The 27,089-nt window shown below is 43.5% G+C and overlaps 1 protein-coding gene across 4 annotated transcripts in view; it reads left to right on the top strand.

Annotated features, from left to right (window-relative positions):
• LOC143339902 (partitioning defective 3 homolog) overlaps positions 1 to 25,451 on the top strand; it is a 310,965-nt gene extending 285,514 nt beyond the window's left edge. For all 4 annotated transcript variants that reach the window (XM_076761454.1, XM_076761452.1, XM_076761453.1 and 1 more), the window contains 3 exons: positions 9,480 to 9,600; positions 16,709 to 16,836; positions 21,552 to 25,451. In XM_076761454.1, the coding sequence (XP_076617569.1) occupies positions 9,480 to 9,600; positions 16,709 to 16,836; positions 21,552 to 21,984 (682 nt within the window). In that variant the 3' untranslated portion in view covers positions 21,985 to 25,451. The remainder of the gene's footprint in view (positions 1 to 9,479; positions 9,601 to 16,708; positions 16,837 to 21,551) is intronic.
• The last annotated feature ends 1,638 nt before the right edge of the window (positions 25,452 to 27,089 follow it).

Here is a 27,089-nt window from a genome sequence, read left to right as displayed (position 1 = left end):
GACCAGCTGAGCCAGGAGCAAAAAAAATCATTGGAATCCATCTTTTTAATTCTGCTTTATTACACCCACTATCAATATTGTTATTGTTTAAAGTGGCCCTGGCTCTAGCTGGGCTCTGACTGATGGGAGTCCCACCGTGCCTCTCTTGTTAATTATGTATAGAGGAGGCAGCGACGGCACAGGGGGTCGCGGAAGAGAAGACTTGGGGGCTGCTTGTGTATGGGACGACGAGGAAAGCTACGGAGGGCTGGTGTGAATTATTTACTGTTGGCTCGTGGCTCGCCCGCTGAGCATCAGGCACTGACATTTGGAAAGGGAGCGATTGTCTGCATTCAGCACAGTGTGATGTCGCGCTGGAGTAAATGAGATACTTTACAGGTGTAGGCCTTCCAGAATGAACCTGGGAGACCTCAGTGCCCCAATATAATACAGGATATCTGCTCAGCTTGTTACTTTCTAAAAGGGGCTTTTAAAAAAAATAATGGGTGTGCACGTGACCAGAAATGTCACAGTGAAAAAAGTAAAACTTCCAGTTCAGCCTATCCCACTAAAAATGATGCACCAGATGTCAAATGATACATTTCTGAATGCATATGTAATATATGGCCAATGCAGCAGTGCTACTTAGGCCCATTTGAAATCTAATATTAGCCTTTCATTATAGGTAGCCGGTGAGAATGTGTCACTCTGGCAACGGGCTAGAATAGCAAACGAGTAGGAGCGGGTCAGCTGCATGTGAATATTCGCATCTGGAGTAGATTCATCTGCCCATTCACATGCTGATATGCTTGCATATATTTGCATCAAAGGACCGTGCCAGTGTTTTAGTCCATTTAGTGCATTTTTACACACTCTTATTCATGTTCCAAAGCATACCATCGACTGTTTTTATGTGTTTTTTTTCCCCTCCCCACAGGCAAACATCGGTTGTCATTCATCACAGAATAATATGAAAATGAACTCGCAGAGAACAGATGGTGAACTCTCAGTTCACAGAACACTGTTGTTGCATGGTAATGCAGTTGCAAATGGGACTTGTCTTTAAAGGTTTTGTGGGGATACGTTCAAGTGGTGGTAAGAAGATCAGAGATCCCTGGGCTGACTGCTGCCCTTTAATTATTTCCTAATAATGATTTCTCCTAAGTTTCAAGTCTCTGCAAGTTTCAAACTCAGCATGTAACACTGTTTGCCTGCAGGTAGGAAAATGCAAATCACTATCCTTTGGAAAATAGTCAGTAAATCATTCATAATGAGTAATTATCTATATTTGCAGAAAAAAATAGACCACAGACAGCAGTATTTGCTCAACACAGGAATATATTTTCTTTCATGTAGAAAGTGCATGAGTCACTGTTCCAATAAATGAGTAAATCAGAATGTCAATTTACCAGCACTTGGAATCTGAGATGTGTTGAACGGAACAGTGGATGAGGTTTGATGGCAGCTGACATCACCAACTTTTTATGTGAATAGTATTCCATCACATTCTCTGGCTTTTAGCAGGAGCTCACCCCAAGACCCGTCTTTGATTTGCTTCCCTCCAGTCTGTCTGTTTTCCTGCTACTGTGCTGAGGCTGTGGTACGCTGTGTTTGAAAAACTTGTGCCTCTCTAATAAGCTGCCCCCGGGCATTCCAGCACATAAGAGCAGCTGAAGGATGAGGCGCTTTCAGAATGCAAAGTTAAGAAGCCAGTCAAGTGGGAAAGAGGGGTTTGGCAGGGGGGCGCAGGGTCACACAGCGGTGTGATGAGCTCAGCTGGACCTGGCCAGCCATGTTTGAGATGTTTGGATTGTTTCTGTGGGAGTCTGACTGTGGCAGTACACCAAGGCTGCGGAACAAGGAGATGGAGCAGCTTCCTCCCCTCTCTCTTTTATACTCCATAGTTGTGAAACTTGTTAAATCAATTAGTTTGCAGGTTTTTCTCCCTCTATTTTCCCCACCCTTAATTCCACAACAGTTTATTCACTTTCATTTAGCAGGTTGTCAAACTTGAGACGTGGCATCTGTTTTCCGCAAAGCACTTAAGGCATCCACACTCGAGGCATCCATCCTTGGCTGAGCAAACTCTTCTCAAGATCCACTCGGCTCCTTCTCGTCTAAGTGCTGACGATCGTCTAGCCGCCGCCTCTGCCAAATTCTCCAGCCCTCTTTGGGTTTTGGAGTGTTGCTCAAAAGAGAAACCTGCAAAGGTGACTCGTCGCTGCGGCACACCAGCCTCACTGGGCATTTATTTGAGGTCACCTAATGCAAAATACAGCGACCAATTTCATTTTTCACGGCGCCAACCTATACTTAGACCAAATATTTTGGTGTCAGGGTCCATAAAAGAGTACGCTAGGAGCCAAAGTCACATACCCCCAGCTCACTTCTCTTTTGGCCTCTTAGTGTCAAGCTAGCTGATATCTCATAAAAGCTGTCATTAAAGCCTGATGGGCTCATAAAAGCTGAGCTAACCTGTTTAGATGGTTACTTTAGCAGATGGCTTTCACACCATATTTAAGACTTACTCTTCACTCTCCTAACCCTGAAGAGGAAAGTTGACCCATCAGATGCCCCTGTGCGACATAAGCAGCCGTAACACCACACAGTACAGATGTAGACATGAAAAATTTGTAAGTTAAGGGAATTATTCCCACTGTTATGAGAGAGCTTTCACACGTGTTTTCATATTGTTTATATGAGTATCTGAAAATATTGTATTAGAATTCCCAGGCATGATCCAGCAAATTAACTTTTTGTGTGCTTGCAAGTTTTCAGGCACGTGATTAGCTTTAATCATCAGCATGCAGTGCAGCTTTGTCTCATTACGAAGTGGCACTGCTCTGAACTTGCTATCTGCATGCATGAGTGTGAGTGTGTGTTTGTGCCTGTGTGAATACATTATGCAGTCCCAACCATCTCTCTGAGTGTGCAAGTGCCTCTGAATCAATGGGTTGGGATTACAGGCCTAACTTCAAAGTTCCTCGCTTTCTCCATGCAGTATGCAGCTGTCAGTCAGAAGCTGTCTGACTCCATTCTTCCTAGACAATAACCTATAGAAAAGTTGCCAGCAATTGAGGAGAAGAAAGTTCTCAGAGAGTCTATCATCTGTATACAGTTTCAGCAGTGTCCAACATGCCATCTTAATGGTGTGCTCTCCCCCTTTGCATGATGTTTTGCAGCGCATGAAAGAACCTCTACATCCTTCAAAGAAGCACAGTATGTTTCTTTTTAACTTAGTGGATGAGCAGGACTGAAAAGAGAGTTAGTTGCTAATGTTGGATATAAATTGGGTTACACTGGATTGGATTTGATGAAACTCATTAGAGTTAACTAAATAAATGTGTTTCCTGAGAACGTATGGAAAAGTTCAGTCATAGAGCATGTGCCTCTCCTTACCTTGATATACTTAATTTGACATTAAATCAAGATGCATTTACTTCAAATGGGAAGCCACTTCGACCTCCTGTCTGTCCTTCACTCTGAGTTTGGGCAGCTGCAACAGCTTCACAGGATCAGTTGAATAATTGACACATTTCTGGACCACCTGAGCATCCAGCTTTCTTGAAAAAAGAAAAGAAAACCTTTTATTTACGAGAATGTTTTGGCCATCCAGCTGGCTCTACCACAGCATTGCCATGAGCCATTCTGCTGGCCTGCAGAGTCCCACATCAGCCTCTTTTAGCATTGAAGCCACGGACCACATATATTGGAAGTTTTAAAACAACCAAAAGCACTTTCACTTCCTCTTTTATAAAAAAAGGTCACACCTGTTTCCTTCTAACCACGAATAAAACGTCCACATGGCACAACAGGCAGAAAAAAAAAAAGCGCGCCTTTGATCAGTTCCAGTGCGTTCGCTTTGGAGCAAAAGCCGTAAAACTTGCCAGTGAAAAGGCAGGACAGAAGGTGTCCATGGTGTCTGTCCCAAATGTAGACAGCTGCAAGACCGATTCGTCACTTGCACCTGTATTTGGACAATCCCTCAAATGGAAGAATAGAATAGAGACATGTTTGAAATGTAATGACTTGTAGAGGAAAGTGGTTGTAGCACGTGTCCTTGGGTCAATAAAGCAAACTGGGGAAAAGACGGGGTGGGAGGCTATTTGTGTGCTGAGACAAATGGGGGTTTGAAATACTGAGGGGTATCGGTCTCTAAAGGGACAAAGAGAACTGCTTCTTCTCTTCATTTACTGTGAGCTGTGTTTTCCTAGCTGAGGGCCTTCTGTGGTTCCCTTCAGGGCAGAACTGTTTCTTCATTTCTCACAATCGGGAAGCAAGAGAGGAATGGTACACCAGGGACTATCACAGATGATACCTCTTAAGACCCCCAAGGACCCCATATAGGCTGCCCAGAAGTCTGAACAGAACCAAGGGTACACATACACACACACATTCACACCCAGCTCAACAACAGCTACGGCCCCCATCAAGAGGTGGAGTTTTTAGCTGGCAAAGCGCCACTGTCTGTGCATCAGTCACAGGAGGACATGGGTGAAGTCAGAGCCTGACAAATCCAGGGTATTATCAGGCCTTTGTCCAGCCTGCAGCTGTCACTTACCAGGCTAGTGGGAGAGGATGAGGGGGACAGAAGGGAATTCATGACCTATCCCTGTAACCACAGAGGAGGATTGAGGCATTCATAGATAAAACATATGGAAAGAAAAAGAAAAATAGGAGAGAGATGAGGCAGGGAAAAAAATGGGAGATATTTTTATGAAGATGGGAGAGAGAGTCGAGAGAGACAGAATTGCTGGGAGAGGGGTATATGCTTCAAATGCTTTCGTTTGATTGCAAGAATCATGCCAGATTGGCCGATATATGCTGATTTCCTCTGAAGACTCTAAAAAAATGTTTTATCTTTGTCCCTCTCCCCTTCAAAAATGACCAGCGGTAATGCAGATCTAATCTTTTTCTATCATTGCGGTAGGTCCCAAAGGCTGTCCATCTCCCAAAACTGCCTCATCTTTCTGTCTTTGAAATAAATGAAAGTCCACAGGGCGATGGAATAAAGATGAGCTAAGCCTTTGACTTGATGCAAGATTGCCAAAGGGCCCAAACTTAAGAAGCCTGCCCCCTCATCTGCTGCATGGAGATACTGGGGCCAGAGCAAGAAACCAGATAATCTGATAGAATTTCAATCAACAGTGATCAGATAAGAAATAACAGACTGTCTGATTTTAAAGTCACAACGAAGCCCCAACAGTTCTGCCTTTTTCACTTGACTTGGAAATTAACAAGTCTGTGATTACTCCAAGAACTCCTGTCAAACTTCTCTTGAAATTTCATCCCGAGGCTTATAACACTCTCACTCTGATTGGCTGGAACTGGCCCCTGACCCAAGGTACGCTCATATGACCCATGTGACACTCTCAGTGATTGGATTACTCCTTTATTAGCCAGTGGCAGTGTTTATAGGACATACTGAGACTCGGCGCGACTTTGATCCACCAACAGAAGCAACCGTGTGCCATAGTTTGCATCCTCGGCCTAAGCCTTGCGGTGTGTGAGACATCTGCCAAATCCTACCGGATCAAAGGATGACTATTACACAGACAGACGTCCTCATACCCCCAACTGCAGCTTTAGAGGGCTCATGACCCCCTGTCAACAGGTCAGGTTAAAAAACACAGGTGGGATGGGGGTCACACGCTTGTCTGCACATAGACGCATGCACACCACTGGTTCTTCAGCCTGCTGCGAAACAAGAGCACTAACAAATATGTTGCTGTCGAAGCTGTGATCTGTTTTGAATAAAACCTGAAATTTATTCATAATGCTATATTCATCTGAAGTTCAAAAAGCTTTGGATTTACTTTATTTATTTATTTATTTGCTCCTCAGCATTTTCGTACTTCAACTAGTTTTTTATTCCTGTTGTTTATTTCTTAATAAGGGAGAGGATGAGTTGGAGCAGCAGGAGGAGGAAGGGGCTCTGTAGATGGTCTGTTGTTGTTCAGATGGACCTGAATCCCCGTTGTCTGACCTGACTCTGCATGCCTGTGAGATCACAAGTTCACTTCTCCCAACAAGCCTTCAGAATAAGCTTTCAGCCAAGCTATAAATACAGCAGCGGTGTGACTTACTGAATGCAAGTGTCTGTGAAGCACGTTGAAGAGGGACAGGGAAAGGATAGAGCCGTGTGTCTCTTTCGACATCTGCGCGTTGCAGTCTGTGTTTTGTGGGTATGTTTGCGTGCATTTGGGATCCACATGGCCAACCTGAGAGACCAAGTGCTGACATTTCAGTCTGCGAACGCACAGATGAATTTTGAGCAAATCTCATTATACAGGACAGAATGAAGATGCTGGCTGTGAAAATGCTGTGGCATATGAATACTTTATCTCCCCCATGTTTTTTAATTCCTTTACAGGCGCCATTCCATTTTCCATTGACTCACAATTGGAAAAAAAAAAGGGCTCTTGGAAAAAAAAAAAAAAAAAACAGCGCTGGGACCAAGCCCTGCAAGCTCATGCGATCATGATGCAGACAGCCTGCTTGTACCCCTGAGTACAACCTGTGACCTTTTTCCCTTATGCACAAACATATGGCTTACAGCAAACTGATGAGCAGCGCTCATTCATATTCCCTCATACACATCTATTGCTGGCTTGGGTGACACATTTATTCTAATTGCTGAGGTGGTCTGCTGACGTAAATTGCCACCAACCCCTAAATATCTCTTCCTGCAGCTCTTGTTCTTCAGGCCCATTACAGGCGTTGATGTATTCGCGGGGGAGTTTATAAGCGGTGACACCTGATGCAGCGGCAACGATCATGCTGACTAATTACACATCGAGGTGCCCAAGCATTGGGGAGCTCAATGGCGGCTGAATCCATCTTCTTTATGTGTGGAGACAGGCCTGCTACCGGCTGTTACAGTGATAGCGGGCAGCTTCTGGTGTCTCTCGTGTTTGATTCCCGCTCTTCCCCACTGCTTAGCTTTCCAACTCTTTTTTCTTGCCATATGAATATATTTACACTGGAGAATTCCATGGAGTGCTTTTCAAGAATCTCATCAACTTGGTGCCCCCATGGTGGGTGGAGGACCAAGAGGAGAAGCCCCCGCAGATAATCTAGATATTGCGCAGGCCTCCTTTGAACTACCATGACGAATTCACCCATCGTTAAATCCCAACCCTACTCCCAGCCCCTGTGCAATGCAATTTCCATTTGTAGCACTTTGAAAAATATATTAAAGTGCTCTCGCTGCCAGTCGTTTAATTTGCTGAAGATCTTGTCTTCACTGATCTTCTCTCATTCTACTCCCCACCACTTCATCCACCGCACACTGGAGCAGAAATTTGGTAATATGCCATATATTCTCTCTCAGACGGATGCTTTATTGGGTGAGAGAAGGGCAATAGGTCTTGTTGTGGAGGAAGTGTATATGAGACTCAAGCAGTCTTGTTTATAGCCTGGGTTGTGGCCCTTTTTCTGGATCCCCAGCTGCCCCCTCTGGTTCCTCTAGCCTAGTGGTGCATGTTTGAGATGCTGATGCTAGCACTCACCCTCCCTAGAGGGTCAAAGAGAAAAATTTACGAGGCTGTTTGCTTGGAGTCAGCCTGGTCTTCTCTTTGACCAGCCTCAGGGATTAAACTAATTGCACGCATTGGGCTTCCCGAATCTGTTTGGTGTTTTTCCACCCATTTCAGTCTGGTCAAACCTCTCTCTAGAGTAGGGATGATGACAGGTACTGTGTTTCAGCATATGTATTAGCAAGCACATACAGTATTACGTAAATGTGAAGAAAATTAATTCAGAATTGCAGATGTGTTTTTATGTTTTCTCCTCAATTGCAGGCATTGTGAGTGCATGCATGGTATAGCTCAGGCACAAACGTTTTCTTAGAATACATCTTGAGGGAAATCTGGAAGCCTCAGGGTGTAGTGGTGTTTGTTGCATCAACAAACAGATGGACTCAATGTGGATATACAGCACATAGCATTGGTAATTGAAGCCTATAGTGGTTTCATATACTAACTCTTGTGTGCTACTTTTGTAGCTAAAAGTAATAAAAACATTTATGATAAAAGAGAGCAAATTTGGAGGAATTCCATCTTTTATGAGCCTTTAAATGTTGCCATAAATTTGCACATATAGCCTATTTAGCCGTGTTGTTTACAGACTACTATTAAGTAATTTAATTTCTTTAACATCGTATGTGCCATTTAAGCAACCTCATGCAAATATAAAGGGAACATTGATTTTGTAATGAGCAGTAATAGAAGGACTTCACCATCACCCCACACCCTAAAAGCATAAGCCAGCTCACACCCCAATGAGCCACTTAATTGCCCTCATCCACATAAAAAGGCTTAATGTACGCTCCTGCGCTCCCACACACATAAAACTATAGGAATCAAATGGAGTATAACTAACACAATTGATTCTGATCAGGCAGTACGAATAACACGATAACCGTGTCTCGCCAAGTGCTACTCAGGGGCATGCACCAAGATCCGTTCATCCTTTATGAGCTGCTATTTATTGTGCTTTTAATGAAGCTTGATTGGCAGCATGTCCTAGTGCCCATTATCATCAGAAGGATGTGCTCATTCTAATCTGCAATTATCGCCATAATTGCGCCCAGAATCCTGTGGGCCCAAATAAGCAATCACTTCCACCGCTGGTTTGCCACCTGTAAGTGCTACTCAGTACGACACACACAATGACAGGGTGACAGGTCCTAGCTGACTTAGTTTCTTTCCCTTCTTTCACATGCTTTTGATTAACCTTCGCCTTCTTTAGCAAGCACCATGCCCGAGAACACTGCCTCCTACCTTTATCTCTCTTTCCTTCCCTCACTCTATCAATCCCCACTCCCTACATCCCCAAGCTCCCATCCCCTCCCAGCGCAAATTCCTAACCTTTGGTCACTTTCATCCCTGTGGTATGCATAAATGCAGGCTTATTATCAAGCCGGTTGTCTCATCATAATTATGCGTTTTGTCATGTGCTGCTTCTGTAGCTGGTGATAAAAGGAGAGCCTGATTAAGCCGAGGGAAGGCTATTGATTCCTATTGACAGCCCCTCAAAGCCCCTTAATGAAGGGGATGTAAATTAGGGTTTTCCACGGTGTTTAATGACTGTGTACCATAAAAGGCCAACATTCTCCTGCAGTCTAAAAGGGACATGCATCACTCACAATGGTGCACGAGGGACACTTTCAGTTATAGGGATGCTCAGGACGTAGGAGGCCAGAGGGGGAGAGGGTGGGAAGAATGAGCACATAGGGATGTCGGTCAGGTATGCAAAATGAAATCATGGCTGTCAGATCAAGGGATCCTCTATACAATTTAGAGGGGTGTTAGGGTGGTCATGTGAACTTTTCAAAAATGAAAAGCGTCAGCAGCAACATGCTGGCTAGAGCAATGTGCCAGGTTTTATTTCTGAGTGAGGGCTTGTTGAAATATTACCTCCAAATACCCGCCCAGCGTGCTTTCTGAATTCAAAACAACTACTTCCACTGTCTCACCTCTTCTCTCTCGCTCTGCCAGCAGCGAGATGGCCCCCAGTAACCACGACCGGATACAAAGGCTGAGGCACGAGTTCCAGCAGGCCAGGCAGGAGGAGGACCTCGAGGACCATCGGCACACCTACAGCCTCAGCCAGCCCTGGGTGAGTGTTCGATAGCAGCTGCGCTCCATCGGAGTGGCGCTGAGCTGCACAAACCCAGAAGCACATAGTCTAACATCCCCAGTGCTCAGACATCTTTCCCCTGATGCACCACTGGACACTCAGATTATCTCCAAAGCCACCGGCTGATTAATGGATGTCTCACACTCAAATAATTTGTTTTGTGATCTGAAACTTCTACCTCTGACATGACCTTCCTTCTACTTTGTAACACGATATCTTTTTTTTTCTTTGTAGCAACAAGCACTTAAAACTCAATAATTTAATATTTTTATATTACTACATATAGAGCATACCCTATGTTTTTGATATTTTCTTGAAGATAATAGCTAATACCCAGTTCATTTGATCAAATACACAAGAGATAAATATATTAAAGTTTCTTTTTTCCAACTGACGTTAATGTTACAAAGTGCCAAAAAAAAAACAAACACTGAGCATAGAGATAATTTGTTTTCTGCGTCATTCATTCATTCCTGCATCCTGGGTTTAACAATAATAACAATCATACTTGTGAAATGAATAATAATTGTTACAACACAGCATGAAGCCCTGCACAACATCCACTTTCAGCAGTTCAGTGAAGTGCCTCAATCGCCTGTCATCCTTTTGTGGACCGTCAGTGTTGTACGCCTGCCAAACTATCTGACTCATGTCGATAAAACTTCAGGCTTCACTCCCAACTTCTGACAAATTTCTTTGACTAATTTCTAATTTCCGGGTCCAACCTTTGACCTGGAACTAATTGCTAATTACTCATCTCTGTCTGTGTCTTTTCTGTCTTGGAAATGTGACACACTTATGGCAGGGAGGAGGAGAGGAAATGAACAAGGGAAGCATTTGATGACAAGTGACTATTTAGGACTTTGAGGAAAAGAAAAGGGGGAGAAATTGAAGACAGTGAGGCACACTGTTCATTTTAATTTTCATTAGGCTTGATTAAAGGGATTTTTAAATTAAAAATTTTAAATTAAAATGGGAGTTTTTTAAGCCGTTCTCCTCTTCCATGATTGATCTGTACTAACAATGGGATTTACTCATCATAATTGGAAAAATGTAGTCAAGTTAATTCCTTTGTTAATTCATTCAGACCTGATCTCATATTCCTTCCTGCTGTGCACGAGAAGTTCAACTGCGCCGGGAGTTTAAGCAAAGAAACACTCTCCATCGTCTTTCCACATGTTTATTATATCACTGATGATTCTAAAATGCAGCCCCACAGTTTGCTTCGCTCTAACTTCAGTAGTGATGTTACTCATTCATTCATGCATCCTCTTTTTTTTTTTTTTTTTAGCTATAGAGCCAAACTTGTATAATCAGGCAGGAACAAGTTCGAGGTCAAATAAGTGTATGTTTTTGCGGCGTAATGGCTCGAGCCATTACACCGTGACTCTCCTGACCTGCTTGTGGAGGAAAGACGGCTAATTGTTACACCAGGCATCGCTATTTTCTAAATTATGGGTCACAATGCCAGACCTTGAAAGTTAAAGTATTTGGCATTCAATTTTCTGCAGAATTATCAGTGTCAGTTTGTCAATTAAAGCGGTTTAGAGTGGAGGTCTGATGTGGCAGGGATCTCGCCTGCTGTTTTCCCTGTTGTCTGAATGAGTTTGGGTGAGGCGTAACAGCATACTTTCCACCATGTCTTTGTACAGAGGAAGGCAGACGCTTTGTTTGCTGCGGATTTTCTTCAGTGTTAGTCCTGCTGATGGCTGGAAATCACTGAACGGGGACATCTCCCTCCACTGTTTTCTTAATCGCTCTCTCTTCTCATTCTCACTGTCAAAATGAGATGTTAACTGTTTGTTCAGCGCTAAGCAGTCTCAGTCGCTCTCTCTGAGCCTCTGAGCTCCTAATTGCTTGTGATTGTTGACACTGTTGAGCATACCCCCTCTATTCCACTGGTAATAAGATATAGGACCAGCCCTGGAGTATTGAAGTCTATTTTATTAGTCCTCTTTCATGTTATTTTAGTCCTGTGAACAAGGACTCACAATGGCGGAGCTTGTTAGGAAAGATACTGGCGTACCCATGTTATGTTTTGACACTGATTAAAGAAACTCGAGGGAAATCATGTCTTGGTGTCAGTTTAAGCAGAATGGATATGACTCTATTTGAGGCAGATAGGGCAAGCGTTTTGACATGAAAACCAGGGGTAAAAACATGAGGTAACACATCTGGCTGCTTGGTGTGCTGGTGAATAGAAGCCATTGTGTAATTAATTGTATTTTTTTTTTGAAAGTGAAAACTCAAATATAACGTTCAGGCAATGAACTTGTTGCTTTCAACTCAAGCATTTGTGACGACAGGAGCAGTTTTAGAAAGAGTTTTGTCCCACACAAAAAACACGACCTTGTAGCCGTGGCCCATTAAGGCTACTTTTTGTGCCGAAATTGATATTTCTTTCTTTTCACTCGTGGATTTTGCTCTGTGTCATTGCTGAACGTTGGCCACAGTGATGAAAGTGAAACCCCTCTGACCTCCACTTTTTGTAAATCAAATCATTCAGAGAATGTAACCAGCAAAAGGCAAAATGCCCAAGATGGCAGGTAAATGCCTACCACATCAAAGTCTGCAAAACTGCACTTTGATGCACGTTGTCCCTGAGTACTCAAGGTTACAGCGTAATGGCTTCCACACAGATCTACAAGCCAGAACAGGAGCAGCTGCTGGCATGGCTCGGTTGTAGTATTCATACTGTGTATTTCTTAGAAAAACAAACGGCACCAGCTCAGATTTGCCTGTTGACTTATCCAGATATTACCATTAAAGTAACACTGACAAAACAAGCTCACCTGAAGGTCTATTTAGTAGCTGTTTTGGATCATATCACACGGTCTTCATCAGCAGATGGAGTTTTCCCAGATGTCTTGAAAATGTAAAAGTTCAAATTTCAATTTTTCTGAGCACCTGAAGGACTATGAAAATGTGTGCTGTGTGTTAAGACAGCGTGTAAGAATAATAACAGTGTGTGCCCAGCTTAAAGTAATATTTTTATTTAATTTAGTTATTTTTTCCCCCTTTTTTTGTCTGTGGTCACATTCAGGTCAATTCAAACTGCTGTTGCATTTTACCTCTTTACGAATGTTTCACTTTGGGGCGAAAAAAACAGCAAATGTACAAGAAAATGGTCGTGATAATGAGGAACAGGTACAGAGGGAGCAGATGGAGCATTGTGAGGTGTGAGTTTGACCCCGGCTTGTCTCTGGGGTGTTGGAGGCTCAGCTCAGGTATGTCTCCTGTGAACGCCTGTAACGGCAATGCTGAGGTCAGTCCTCGGACCCCGACTCCTCCTTAATGGAGTAATGACCAGGACACGAGAAGCCCTGTCTATCATGCAGCCCCCAAGCCAACAATTAGAGCTGGCATGTTTTCTCTCCCTCCCTCCCCACTGCTCTGTGAGAGGGGATTTCCAGATGTTCATCATAAAGCGCTATGTATTTTCCAAAGGGTTGCCTTTTTCTCTCTTGCTCTCTGGCAGTAAAATCAATTTGTGCTCTTGGGTTGGTGCGCCAATGAGCATGACCACACAGAGGAGTGTGAGCGCCATGCTGGTACCTTGGATCAAACGCACAAACAGCAGCTTGTAAAGCCCTTATTTATGTGAATTCTTTCAATTTTATTGTCATGCTATCTCCTGCTACCAGGATACATGTGTCTACAAGCATTTTTTTGTGTTTATTCAAACTTGTGCTACCCTGAATATGGTGCTTTCATGTTGGTGTGTGCTTGATTGTGTCCAGCTAACTCTTTCCCATGTGATCATGTGAAGATAATAACTCATAAAGCCCCTTTTAGCCGCAGTCACTTGACTTCCCAGGGGTTAAGGGTGAGAGTTAAGACAGCATAGCTCTGACAGTATGTGAGCCGCTGACTGTAACCAGTCACACAATACACACAGCGTTGTGTGACGCTCCATGTTAACATTTGGTTGCACATGAAAAAATGCGGGACTTAACTAAAAATGAACAAGAACAAAAATACTAATTCTCACACATACTGTTGCACAGTAAATGTCTTGAAATAATAAAACTGTTTAGAGGCGAGCCAGTGGACTGCGCTGGCCATTTTTCTCACTCAGATCTCACAGAGCTCTTAGAAAAGAAACTTTAGAAAGCAGCAGGCAAGCCACTCTTAATCATATCCGTGAGGCTTTTAAAGGACTATCTTTCATCGTAAAGCATCAAAAATAACTTAGCATGACTGTATTTCTCAACCAGAGCCGATTATGTTGATTTTTAACAATCTTTTGTCGAGCTTCTTCTCAGTTTACCCAACTGTGCTAACATTAGCAGGCTGCACGACTGAATTATGGTGCTGTTCGACGATGTGCAAGTAGCAAACATGCTTTACTGTTCTCATATTACAGCCGCCGTAAGTAATAGGACCTGCCAATATGTTTGAACACACCTCAAAATCATCAAGTTGTTTAGCTTGTTGGGAGTGTAAAATGGATTTTTTCATAGCGAAAACAATGTTGTTGTGCTGCTCAAGGCGCTCACAAGCGTGCATGTACACAGATGTACGCAAAGCCTTCACACCCAGCTTTTTTATTGCACTCAATTTCCTTACCAAACTGTGTGTGTTCACAGATAAGAGAGAACAGAGGGTGGAGAGGAGAACAAAGCGATTACACTCGTCTTATGTCGACATAATATATTTCGGCACTATTGCTCCACGCATTCATCCACACAGATGTCTTAACAATAAAGACTGTAACGTTTTGTTCAGCCGTTTGTGCGTGCTGTGGAGTGCCGAAACCTCCCATTCACGGTGGGTTCCTGGTTCAGGGGCCGGGAAATGGCAGGCCACACTGCTTGCTCTCAGAAGGATACTCGCCCAGAGCTACACACTCCGGCGACCACAAATGGAGTGGGCTTGCTTATAATAAATTGGGGAAATTGGGTCGTGCGAGGACTTTAAGAGAGAATCATTATCCAACTGGGCTTCTGTCAGGTCTGTCTACCCATTAGCGGCTTTAATGTGTTCCACATGTGTGTTTGTATACAGCAATAAAAACTCTTCCCCATGTTGTGAGCTACAAACTTAGCATCAAGAGGAGTTTGGGCGGTGAAGCCACATGTCAGTGCTGACCCACCACAGAAACCTGCTTTGATATCTGAAAGCTCTGTGACTGACTGTGCACCCACTAATATGACACATTGGCTGTCTTGCTTATGTTTTGAACTTTTAAAGCTCAACTCCTTCCCAGCTGCTTTCCTGGTCCTGGATTTTTGATAGCTGCAAATAATTTTCATAATTATGTCGCCCCCGGCTCACCGTCTGCGAACGCTCTTGTGTTTAAACAGGTGGAGACTTATTTTTTTCTCCCCGCTTTGTCTGTGACACCACCAAGGAAACGAGGGAGAGATAAAAGCGTGCCGTATTGACATCATTTTTCACATTATTGGATAAAAACGAACACGGACGTCTCTTTGATTCGATTTCAACAAATGTCATGTTTTATATGGCATTGTATTCCAGGCCTAACATGGAATAATCTGATTCTCCTTCCCTCGATAATGCCATTACACTGACTGATTTTCTCTCCTGGCTATTTCTCATGCGTTTCTCTTGGCATGGCGTCATCCACCTCAACCTTTTTACAGTTTCGGTTTCAACAGTTTTAGAACCGAAGCGTGAAGCACCTCCGGATTCCTTCAAATCACATTAAAAACTTCGAGTGTGCGTGACTAATTATTTTCTCACCACGGCATTTGGCCCCAGTAAAATAATTTCTCCTGTTCCCTGACTGTTCATCTGATATTCATTCATGTGCTCTACACTTTCAGAAGCGGGGAAATGTGTTGTTAGAGCAAAATCTGAAACGTATGAGTCATTTTCACCTCACCCGCGTGAAACACTATTATTTTTTAGGACTTGGAGGGCTTGAGACAGGACTTGTTATTGACGCTGAGTTAAATGTAATTGTGCTGTTATTGCAGCTGTGCAAGTGAGGAGGAAAGCAGCCATTTCAAGAGAGCAAGATGTTTCCAAGAAGACATTTGCGCTGACAGCCTTTCCATCTATGAACACACCTTTACCGCAGCCATCCATTCTATCATGCAGTATTACCCCCTCATACCGCCCGCCCCTAACACAAACACTCACCCAGATTTTTCCAAATTTAAGAAAATCTGTTTCCAAGCCACCAAACATTGATTCTTTGGAGATTTTGTTTAGTTTGAAAACTCAGCTGCCAGTAGAGCTGTTAGTTAATATTTATTTAGCAGAAATTTATGCACACAAGCCGTCGACACCCCCACCTACCACGCCGTCCGAGCCTTATGAAAACTGACACTTAGTCAAGCCACGCTTGCTACACCTCCTCAGCTCGCCTCTCTTTAATTGGCTTGTCATGTTCTTTCATCAGCCAGCTCGTTAGCAGTGTGCTAGTGTTGAGGGAGATGATATCTCCATGTCAACCCCGCCGATGATCAGACAACAAACACACATACACAGCGCTGTAGGTTAGCGGTGTGTAGTCGAGTCACGCGCAAATGCGTGAAATGAGGCGCTGACTGGTAATGCTCATCTATATCTTATGTCTTCAGCATACCAGTGATGCTCAGGTTGAGCAAAATATTATGATGTGATGCAAAACTTTGCATCATATAACAAGCATTGTCCAGTGAAGAGAGAACAAAAGAGAGCAGCTAGCATTAGCAGCGATAGCCATGATGGCCGAACAGACAATAAGATGCGATGACAAGCAGATTGTGGCGATGACTTTTGGAGGCCTCCTTCTCCGTCTGTCTAAGAAACAGTCTGGTAAACCGAGGACTCGTGCAAGCAGTGGACCTTTCATCCACTGGCACAGGTGCATTTTTCATTACCGCTGTCATCATGGAATCACACCTCCTAACCACCTGTTCCCTGAAGGTAGCAGAACACACACTGTCCAACCACCTGCTGTGCTGAGGCAAGAATGTTCCATCATCTGACTGTGTGTTTGCTCTATTTTCAGATCTGTGGAAGCATTGAAACCTTGTGTCCCAAGACAGAAATGTTAACGTTTTGTTTTTGATCCTGTGTTGGTGTGTTTTAACTGTGTGTATCTTGACTTTTTTTTTTTAACTGGACGTTGCAGGTGAGCAATGGGACGGAGACTCTGAGTGGACGCCATTCAGTAACAGTTGAGACTCAGGTCCAGAAACAGCAGCAGGAGGACAGAGACAGTTTCCAACAAGCACAGAGACAGTACAGCTCCCTGCCACGGTGAGACATCCTCCCCAATCTCCGTCCTTTACTCCATCTGTCCCTCTGTCTGTCCGCGTCCGTCTGTCTGTGACTCCCTCTCTCCCTCCCCTCTCCGTGACTTATCACGTTCGTCCTGCCCTTTCTCAACCTCTTCATTTGACTTTTTCGATCTACATCCGTTTCTTGTCCTCATATTTGTGCCTTTACCCTTTTTCTCTGCACTTTCTATCGCGTGTCTCTTTGGCTACAAAGTCAAACACCACAAAGCCACTTTCAGCTTTCAGACATTTAAATGATTCTTAACAGAACTCTTTGAATGATATCATTTAATGTGATCGCTTGGAATTATTTTACTGATATTCAGCTTCATTAAGTCAATGTTGACCCTGAGGAAGTGGTGACTTTGTCACAGGCATCAACCCCCTTCTCCAGCACTCTTCCCTTAACATGAATAACAGCTCAATGTTACGTTTAAGAGGAATGTCTATTGGCAGCTCGAGTTCAGAGCTACAACCTCTTCATCTTCACCATCTTCAAGTTTTGATTCTTTTGCATACTTGTCAAAGAGATGCCAATAAAGCTTGCCTTATCTTACATCTCAAGGCGTTGGGTTTAGCATCAGTATTTGCATTTCCTGCCGTCACTCTTTATGCATCTATCTGTGTTTCTACCAACCGTCTGAAGCTCTGCCACTGGAACATTTCCTCATTTTGAGCTGCACGTCCTTAAAGAGAACGTCACCAAAGATACAGATTCTATACTTGACTGACTCACGCAGGGATTTCAAGTTAGTAGTAAAATAAATATTATTTCCTCTCGCTGTTAAATATTTCCAGATTGAAAACAATCCAATGTGACTTTTTTGTATTGTGAAATGTATTTTATGCTCTAAACTGCTGAAGTGGAGTGAAGTCTGATTTATTTAAGTTTTGCTGCTTTGCCAGTTTAAACTAAGACAGAACAGTTAAAGTCTCTGTGTGTGTGTGTGTGTGTGTGTGTGTGTGTGTGTGTGGTCTTTTAATTTTCTTGGCCAGCGTATCTCTACTCTCCTGTGATTTCACTCTCTCCCTACACAAACAGCAATCATTTCTTCTTAGCATTCTCTTTTACTCTGCTGTCTCTGTCAGTCGCAGTCAGGTCGATTAAAACAGGTCCCTGTCCATGGCTATGGATTTGCGGTCCACATGGACGCATAATCAATGTAGTCTGTATAAGCCAGACCGATCCATGCATTCTCTTCATACACGTTATCTCCTGGCATCTCATGTGATGTGACAGCTTCCTCCACACCCCCCCTGCTCTCAGAGAGCTCTTTCTCTTGGGAAAGTTTGTCTGGCCGGCCAAAAAGGCCAGGCGAGGATGCTCTTTGATATAAATTCCTCTCATAATCTCAAAGCGTCTTTTAGCAAAGAGTCGCATGCGCTCAGGCTTGACGTTTGACCCGGGCTCAGGCTTTTCAGAGCTTGTGTCTCGGCATGGCTCCTCATTAAAGAGCTAAAGTCTTACATCCCCAGATTAATAACCACAATTCCTTCTAACTCCAACCACCTCTCATTTGGAACCCCTTCATCGTGTCCTTCTCTTCCAAAACAGGAAGCTTGAGCAGTCAGCCCTTCAGCTAAAAGGGGACATTCCCTCGCTCGAGAAAAAAACTCCTTTCCAAAGAGCTTCCAGAAGAAGCCATGGTGGCTGGTTATCTGATGACGGCCAGGCTTAGCTCGCTGTCTGGGATGTAAGGATTGGAAGAGCACTAATGAAGGCTTGTTGTCGGAGCTGGATTAGCAGTGACAGGCAGTGGAGGGCGAGAGGGGCCGGGAGAGGAACGAGTGTGTTAGTAGGAAAGAGAGACCACTGATTAGCCTGAAAGAGACACACTCAAACACAAAAAGACACACAAACACACACATGAATGCGGTCAAGATAAGGTTCTTAACGGTGGCCTGAGTGAGCTGCCAGTAGCTCTGCTATCTACTCATGCAGCTCTTGCATTCCTCAGCCAAAACAACATTGTTCCACTCTACAAAGAAAACATTATTCCAGGTTTGTAGACAAAGTTATTTGTACAATATAGCAACGAGTGTTCCATTGCCCACTGCACGCATTTGGGTTTTTTTCCCTAATCATTTTGGGTCTGTGCATGTGTGTGTGCTTTCTCCTCCTTCTCATAAACTCTGATTCTTCCCAGCTGTTTTAAAGAAACACACTGAGGCCACAAATGTCTCTGCGAGCCAACTTCCTGGCTTTGTTTGTTATGTTCTGTCATCCTAAATTTACCCCGCTCTTTGGCATGATGTATTTTCCCAGCCCCTCCTTTTGTAAATGTAACTAATCTACTTTGTGACATATTCTGGCGCAGGAGTATTGGTGATAAGAGAACCAGCTCCCCTGACGCATCAATCACGATTACATTCCTGTGGAACAATGCCATTGCTGCTCTCTTCTCATCGCCATCGAAGACTTTCCCCCCCTCTAAATCTCCCGTCTTCTCTTATCTGCTTTAAAAACTAAAAAGTCATTCTGGGAATGCAGATCGCTGCCTCTTGCAACAGGCATCCCTGGTTTCTGAATAGGCGGCTCCCTCGTGAGCAGCGCTGGCCGCTCTGTAAGCCAAGCCGGGGTGTAAATGCATGGCGGCTCGCCCAGACAGCAAAACCCAGATATGGAGCATGTGGTGGGCCTCTCTCTGCAGTCTGTCCCTACATCTGCCCCTCCACCAATTACCCTCATACTTACACATGCTCTACACACACGCACACACACTGTGGATCAAGATAATGTGTTTGTGTTGCAGATGCACAGTACATAAATGCATACACAGTTTGCCCAAGCATGTATAAATAAAGGCATTGCGGTGCCATTTGCTTTAGCTCTAACCTTCCTTTTACATATTGTCGACCACAAAGGCCTCCATTAGTAATGCTGGAATTGCGGGAATCTCATTAGCATGACATAGAGATGGTGATAGAAAAAAATATGTTAAACGAGAGAGAGAGTTGAATGACATGGTAAGTACAGTGATTTATACGTGTTGTTGTTTGCTTGAAATTTATGCTTCAGGCAGGGGTTAATGGGAGTCCTGTGAGACACCTACATCATAGGTGTTGATTCATAGCTGAGCATCACATTTCACAGGCTGGTGTCACAACAGCGATGCCAGACACGTAGTAATGAAAATGATTGGGCCATGTTATGCTTTAATTATATTCCCATAGTAATTGTGTTTACATTGTTTCATTTGATTTGTGATGCAGAGATAGTGCGCCTTGCATGTATCTGGAGTTACATCCGCATAACCCATCACATGAATTTTCCTTTTCTTAGTACTGACTAACAAACAACCGTGGTACAGTTGCTTATGGTCATTCATTCACACAGAGTGCCCATTGTAGATGAGTAGATGAGATTACTGAGTCTTTCTTCAGCTTCCTTAACGGTGTCGTGACGATCAATAAGCTCCACCACCATCAGGGACCTGTAGGAGGAAACACATGCAGCCAATCACAGTTCTTGCAGTCACCAAGTGGTATCACTCTGGCCACAGCAGCCTCTTACTTTTGGCTTTATCGTCTTAGTCATTTTTACCCTGCCAAGCAACATTGCATTCATACAAAATAAGAAGTCAAGATTGAAGGTAGAATTTATTTCTCCTTCTCTCTATGTGCAATCCCCGTTTACCGTGTTGTAAGGTTTCAGTTTTCAGGAAAACAAAATATTTTGTTGGAAACAAGTGCTTTGAACAATAAAAAGCCCATTCTATGTTTTATTCCTCTCAGTTTCTCTGGAATGAGGCACGGCCAGATAAGAAATGCAGGCGTTTTGGCCTAAAAGCATGCCGGGCTCCTGTCTCCCTCTGCAGCCTTGTTCGCCGTACACTCAAAAGCCTTTTAAGTGCACAGCAGGTCAGTGAGGTGTGAATGAGATTCCTCTTAGCACCCCGGACGTAAAAGACACTGTCACAGGTCTTCCATCGCACTGCGGCCTTAATGGATCCTAATAATGGAGGAGCAGACTCAACACTTTAGCCAAAAAGCTGGCAGTTCCCAATGACGGCTTTCCGGGGCCAATTTCTGGAAAGGGGAGCATGTGTGGCGGAAGGCATGCATGTGTGCTAGTTTTTTTTTTTGCTAGAGAGATAATATGTGTGTGCATCTTGGACTGTCCTGTCAGTGTAGGGGCTGGCAGGCGGACTGAAGATGAGTAGAAGGCGGGTAACGCCGCGAGGCCCGCCATTACTCTGTCTGTGCTGTAAGTGCACCCGTCTGCATCTCCAAAAGGAGTTAAATGGATGAAAGCAGCCATTTTTCTCAGGGAGGTTTTAACATTTGTGTTTGTTTACAATGTGGAACTAATAGTCATGTGGGCGTTTCAGGCTTCCCCGTTTGTGTCCCGTCTCTTTCATGTCTTTATGTCGCAGGATTCAGCGTAATCAAGCAGCGGGCTATAACAGATCTCTCTTTGCTCCACTCATGTTGCTTTTAGTATTTTAAATCAGCGCCACTACCGCATCCCCCATTTAATCTCACAAAATGCGAAAATGGCTGCATTCTCTGCTGAAGTGCAGTTTCTTTTGAAGTCCTTTTCAATAGTGCTGACCCACAGGCCACCTCACAAAAAAGCTCTTTTCTGAGCAGAGTTGCCTGCTATCATCCTCTGTTTCCTTTAGAATTAGGTGCTGTTTAAGGTGATTCACTCAACCATTCGATTGACCTCTTTATCCGTCTCTGTGTGTTTAGGCAGCCTCGTAAGAACCCCAGCACGGCGTCCCAGGACTCATGGGACAAGGTCTACATGCCAACAGAGGGAATCCAGACATCCAAGGAGAACCCCCGCTACCCCGGCGGCCAGGGAGCGCGAAACGGCTACCTGGGAACGCCCAGCTTCAATGCCCGAGTCCTCTTAGAGACTCAGGAGTTGCTGAGGCAGGAGCAGAGACGCAGAGAGCAGGAGGCCAACAAGGCCAGGCCGCCACCTGGACAGGAAACCCCCAGCGGCAGCACCTACGACCACATCAGAGACCACCCTCAGGCCTCAGGCTCTGCTGCTCCGGTGCAGGCCCCACCTCAGTCCAAGGGCCCCTACAGACAAGACGTACCCCCGTCGCCTTCTCAGATCGCCAAGCTCAGCAGACTCCAGGGTTCAGAGAAAGGGAGGCTGTTCTACTCCTGAGACTTTTGGGAGCATAAGAACCACTCAAAGGAGCATTAACAGGGAAAAATACAAAGAGAGCAACGAGTCTGTTTTTTTATAAAATGCTGAGATACAAAGATTTTTATGGGACTGTTGATAGAAAATATGAATATTTAAAAAAAATATATATGATATGAACTGTTTTAGCTGTATCAGAAAGAAATGATTTGAGGTCTCTTACCATCCAGCATCATGATCATCTATGTGTATAAGTGCCTTCTAGTCCTTTGTTCACTTGGCATTGGCTCCATCTTTTTGGCTCACAAATCTGCAGCTTTGACCCCTCCATCAGATACATTCAGTAGAGCAGACATCACAGCAGAAGGCGGTCGGTCTGGGCCATCGCCGCATCGCCACATCTGACAGCAGTCTGACCTAAACATCATCATATCCCCGAGCACAAGACTCGGCCCAGGCATGTTTTTCGTGTTGTGTCAGTCGATACAGAGCTTGTGTGAATAAGGCCTGTTTTTGCCGTTCACTGGAACTTCGTGGAGTGCTTTGTGTTTATGCGAGTGCGCAGTTGTGCGCGCGGATGTGTGTGTGAGTGCTGGCAGGACGTGGCATGTTGTGACAGAGTGTGAAGGTTAAGCAGCTTGTGTGAACTGTGGAGCTTTGGTTTTGGGGCATAACTGCTCGGCTTTATCTCCATTTCTTTCCCTTCACGTTGTCACCCTCTCTGTGGGGCAGTCTGAGGGGAGGAAAACAGCTTCAGATCTCCTGTATTCCTTCACTGTCCCGCCCATGCAGGGGACCCAGGCGTAAAAATGGGGTCAGGTCTGGGTTATTAATTAATGTACCTCATTAAAAATGAATGGGCCCCTTTGTGTCGTATATGTTGTTTTGCATGGTGAGAAGGAACAAACAGTGACATCGCCGGCGTGGCTCTGGCCCCGGCTTTTGCTCACATGATTTGGCTGTAACCAAAGACGCGAGGTGTCCGAGTTGTTCCTCGCTGAATATTTCATCAGGTTGGTTACATGGGAAACCACATCGGCTGTGCAGTGGGTTGCCTCAGTGTGGGTCTGCCTATCCATCGGCCCGATACAATGGAGCTGATTTTGTTTTCCTTTCATGATTATATGCATTGGTAGTGTGTGAGAGTCTATATGTATGGCCCTGTGTGTGTGTGTGTGTGTGTGTGTGTGTGTGTGTGTGTGTGTGTGTGTGTGTGTGTGTTCTTGTATCTCCATCTCTTTAAGAACAATAAATTGAGCTGTAGTTGTCAGATTGAGGACATTTTTGTGCTGTGAGGCCTTTTTTTTTTTTTTTGAGGATTAGTTTTGGTTTGCAAAAGGTTTAAGATTAGGTGAAGTTTTAAGGTTAAAATATGTTTTTTAGACATGACTCTTGTTTATTTCATCAGATGTGGTTGCCATTTTACTGTTCAGTACATTTCCATTCACTCAACAAACCAGGTTAGTCAGAGAAGCCAGTTACTGCACAAACCTGGTTACTGTAAATGTGCATGTGCAGGTCAGTAATCTGATTTCTTCCCATACTGCTGACTTTTAAAGCATTACCTACTTAAATGAACTGTTGTAGTAATACAATATGCAGCTGTTTGGCAATAGAAACCATCTAATTTGACTTCTAGAGGCTAATTTGCTTCACTGTCACTTTCAGTTTTAGACTTTGGGGATGCATTACACTCTGGAATGGTCTTTCATTCTTTCATTATTGTTCACTTTGTTAACGAAAACTGTGGTTAAATATATTTGTCAGCAACCTTTTTTTTCCCCTGACTAAGACGATGATGAGACGCCATTAAACACTAATTGCGGTTATATCAACGTGCAGTATTATTGACAAGATGATACTAAAATGAAATTGAAAAAAATGAAAACTTATCAAACTCTTTTACAGAAAGCAACACGTGTCTCTTCAGGTTTGTGATCTTCTTACCACCACCACTATTTTATTGCCACATCGCTCTCTTCTGATAAAGCAATGCATTCATTTTTTTTTCTCAGCCTCATTGTAACTAAAATGGGCTGAAATATCACTTCAGCACATCAGACTACTGGACCAGACACTTTCTGCAAAGCTGCATTCTTATTTATTCAACCTGTGTTTTTCATCTGAAAATGCTGAGATAAAATCTTGTGTGAAATGCGAAATAACTGAAATGTTCAATATAATCTGATGAGTAAAAAGACTAAAAGATGAACAGTTTTCATTAACTTGATAAGACTAAAATGTGCAAACTTCTAGTCTCCAGCAGAATTCAAGCTTAGGAAATCAGTTTTCTGTAATACTCTACCCCTGTTATGGAAACCAGGTGTCTTGTTTACATGATGTTAATGAAATGAAATTACTGCATGTAAACTGTCTAACGAATCAGTAAAAGTGAAAATAAATTAAGCCGTCATATCACTGTCATAAACAGGCAGTTGTTCATAGAGAAAGAGTAGCTGTCTATGTCCCATTAATACACATTGGATCATGTGGTCCTCACAAGTGCTTAAAAAAATTGTGTTCTCACACAGACATGCAAGGCTATGTAAAATACAGTACTAGTTTGTTTGTTAAACTGCCAATGTTCCAGTGTGTGCGTGCGTGTGTGTGTGTGTGTAGGTGGACATGTGTTTAAGTGTCTGTGAGCGCTGCCAGTAACTGGATGCTCCAATATGTCTCTGAATATGTCTTGGCAGCCATATGAACCACTTGGCTGCTGAGTGGGAGAAGAGCAGAGGAGTAGGAGGGAGAGAAGATGGGAGGCCTGACCTTGCAGATGATTCAGTCAATGGAGTAATCACAACTATTCCTCTGAGTCTGCAGTACAAACAGGAGGTTACCAACAAGGCTGCGCTCGCTTTCGCTGTCTCTTTCTCTTCCTCTCTTCATTTATCTCCTTCATCTATCTGGCAGTTTCACATGTTTGTTTGTTGTTGTTTTCTGGGGCAGAATTACACTGGGTCTGCTTTGTTTGGGTGAAAGTGGCTGTTTGTGTGTGGGTGCAAAGGGGGGGGGGGGGGGGTCAGCGCTGACACAGCAGCTGTTTTTACCGACGTTTCCATGAACTGGGGAGGGGTTCAAGTGCCTGCGATATCTTCCGAGTTTTTTTCCCCCTCGTATGCAAATTTGATAATATCCCATAATGCACGTTTATTATTTGTGTCGTGTAATTAATGTTTGTGCGCTGCCCCTGTGACACACAGATTTTTCCCATAAAGCTATTGTTTCGGGGGATTTTTTTTTTTTTTCCTGGGAGAAATGAGAAATGAGAAATATATTATTGTTTCATTGTGTTTTTATGACCATCCCTCATTGTGTTTTATTATCCACAATATGGTACTACGGTGGTAAAAAATGACTAACATGTAAGCACAGTGCAATTTTCCTTTTTACAACAGCGTATCATTAAGAACTGTTTCTGCCATTCTCTGTACATACAATATGAATCTTTTTTCAATGAATAAAGTGAGGGTAGTTTCAAAACCTTGTAACAGTAATTTCCCTTGATTGTGCTGCTTTCACATGCTTTCTCTACATGATAACACACCAGCGAAATAAGAACCGTAATTGAAGGCAAGTGATTAATCTCATTTCTTGCTTCCAAACGGCAGTTTTTTAGGGTATGACATTACTGATTTAAGAATGCAAAATGAAACACAGTTTGTTGAACTTTTCTTTTTCCATCATAATTACAGATATACTTGTGTTTAACTAAGGAGACACATTAAACCAAACCTTTAGTCATCTGGCTGTCAGATCCTTCTTAGTGCTGTTAACAGCTGAAGATAAAATAAAGTTTAAAAAAAAAAAAAAGGATCAGGATTTTCGAAACACTTCCTCTCATAAACTGGTTGAATGTTGAAAAATGTGGCTCCCACATTTGTTGAAGTGGCAGTGAAAAAATACGATGAAAAGACGTCTCTCCATCTCTTTAATCTCCGTTCTTTGTAGGTCACTGTAACGGCTGGCTGGGAGGTTTTGCCTTGAGCTGGCTTAACTTCCAATAACATCCTGCGATGACTTCGATGGTAATAAAGACAATAGTCAAATTTATGATGTTCAGTTCTGGGGGGAGAGGCATGTTTTTCCCGGCGCTGGCCGTGCATCACAGAGCTGCTGCCAAATCTGTCTTCATCCTGTGGAAGGGAGAGGCCTTTGAAAGAATCCGTCTGGTCCGAGTGAAAACATACTAGAAAGCACATGCATCAGCGATAAAGACGTTTGCTCGTCTCTATATCACCTTTGGGGATCGGGGTAAAATTAAGGTGAAGAGGAAGAGGAGACCAAACAGTGTAGATTTGCTCAGACAGTGAGAGGACAGAGAGACGCTTGAACTCTGAATAATACCTCGGGGGGGGGGGGGGGGGTTTAAAAAGCACCGTCTCTGAAGTAACTCCATTTGAACATCCCTGCTGGGCCACAGTCCATTTCCTTCAATATTGCCTTTGATTGAGTGTCAATAGGGCAAATGTAGAGAAATGATCCTGTGCTTGGTCCGTCTGCCTTTACAGTCACATGTTCTTTAGAGGCCCCAAGCAGTGTCTCAGCTTTCACTGTGATCACATGCAAAGAACTTTTAGAAACACAATTGTGCTTGTCATGTGACATAAAACAAGGGGTCTGACCCCTTTGCTGTCTTGATTTTCTTATCTAAAAGATATTTATGGATTTCAACAAAAGATTATCTCACGCCATTTCATTATATGTAGATGATATTCTTGTTTTCTTTACAAAGCAGTCAGTGCCAGAATATGTGTTTCAAGCTATAAAGTTAACTAATCAAAAAGTTTTAGAAGGACATTAAATAAAGCAGGAAGAATAAGGTCCTCTATAGGTTTGGAAATACTACAGATACTATACACGATGGAAAAACATTTGCTTTTATAGACAATAAGGTGTCCATTCTGTGGCTATATTTCTACTGTGATTTGTGGAAGTGTAACGTCATCACTGCAAAACCGACATCATGGACGTAAATCGACAGTCGACACATCCATAGAAGTAACATAAAGCCACAAAACACAATAGGTTTCATCCTAGCATGATACACAATGCAGTATGTAACCTCCTGGGCACTCTGCTGTATCAGCTTGCACCCTTAACACTTTGAAGCCTGAGGGAACAGT

The sequence above is a fragment of the Chaetodon auriga genome, chromosome 21 (genome assembly GCF_051107435.1).
Source record: "Chaetodon auriga isolate fChaAug3 chromosome 21, fChaAug3.hap1, whole genome shotgun sequence".
Taxonomy (NCBI): Eukaryota; Metazoa; Chordata; class Actinopteri; order Chaetodontiformes; family Chaetodontidae; genus Chaetodon; species Chaetodon auriga.
Note: the sequence above shows the minus strand (reverse complement) of the source record. Positions and strands in the feature narration are given on the sequence as shown.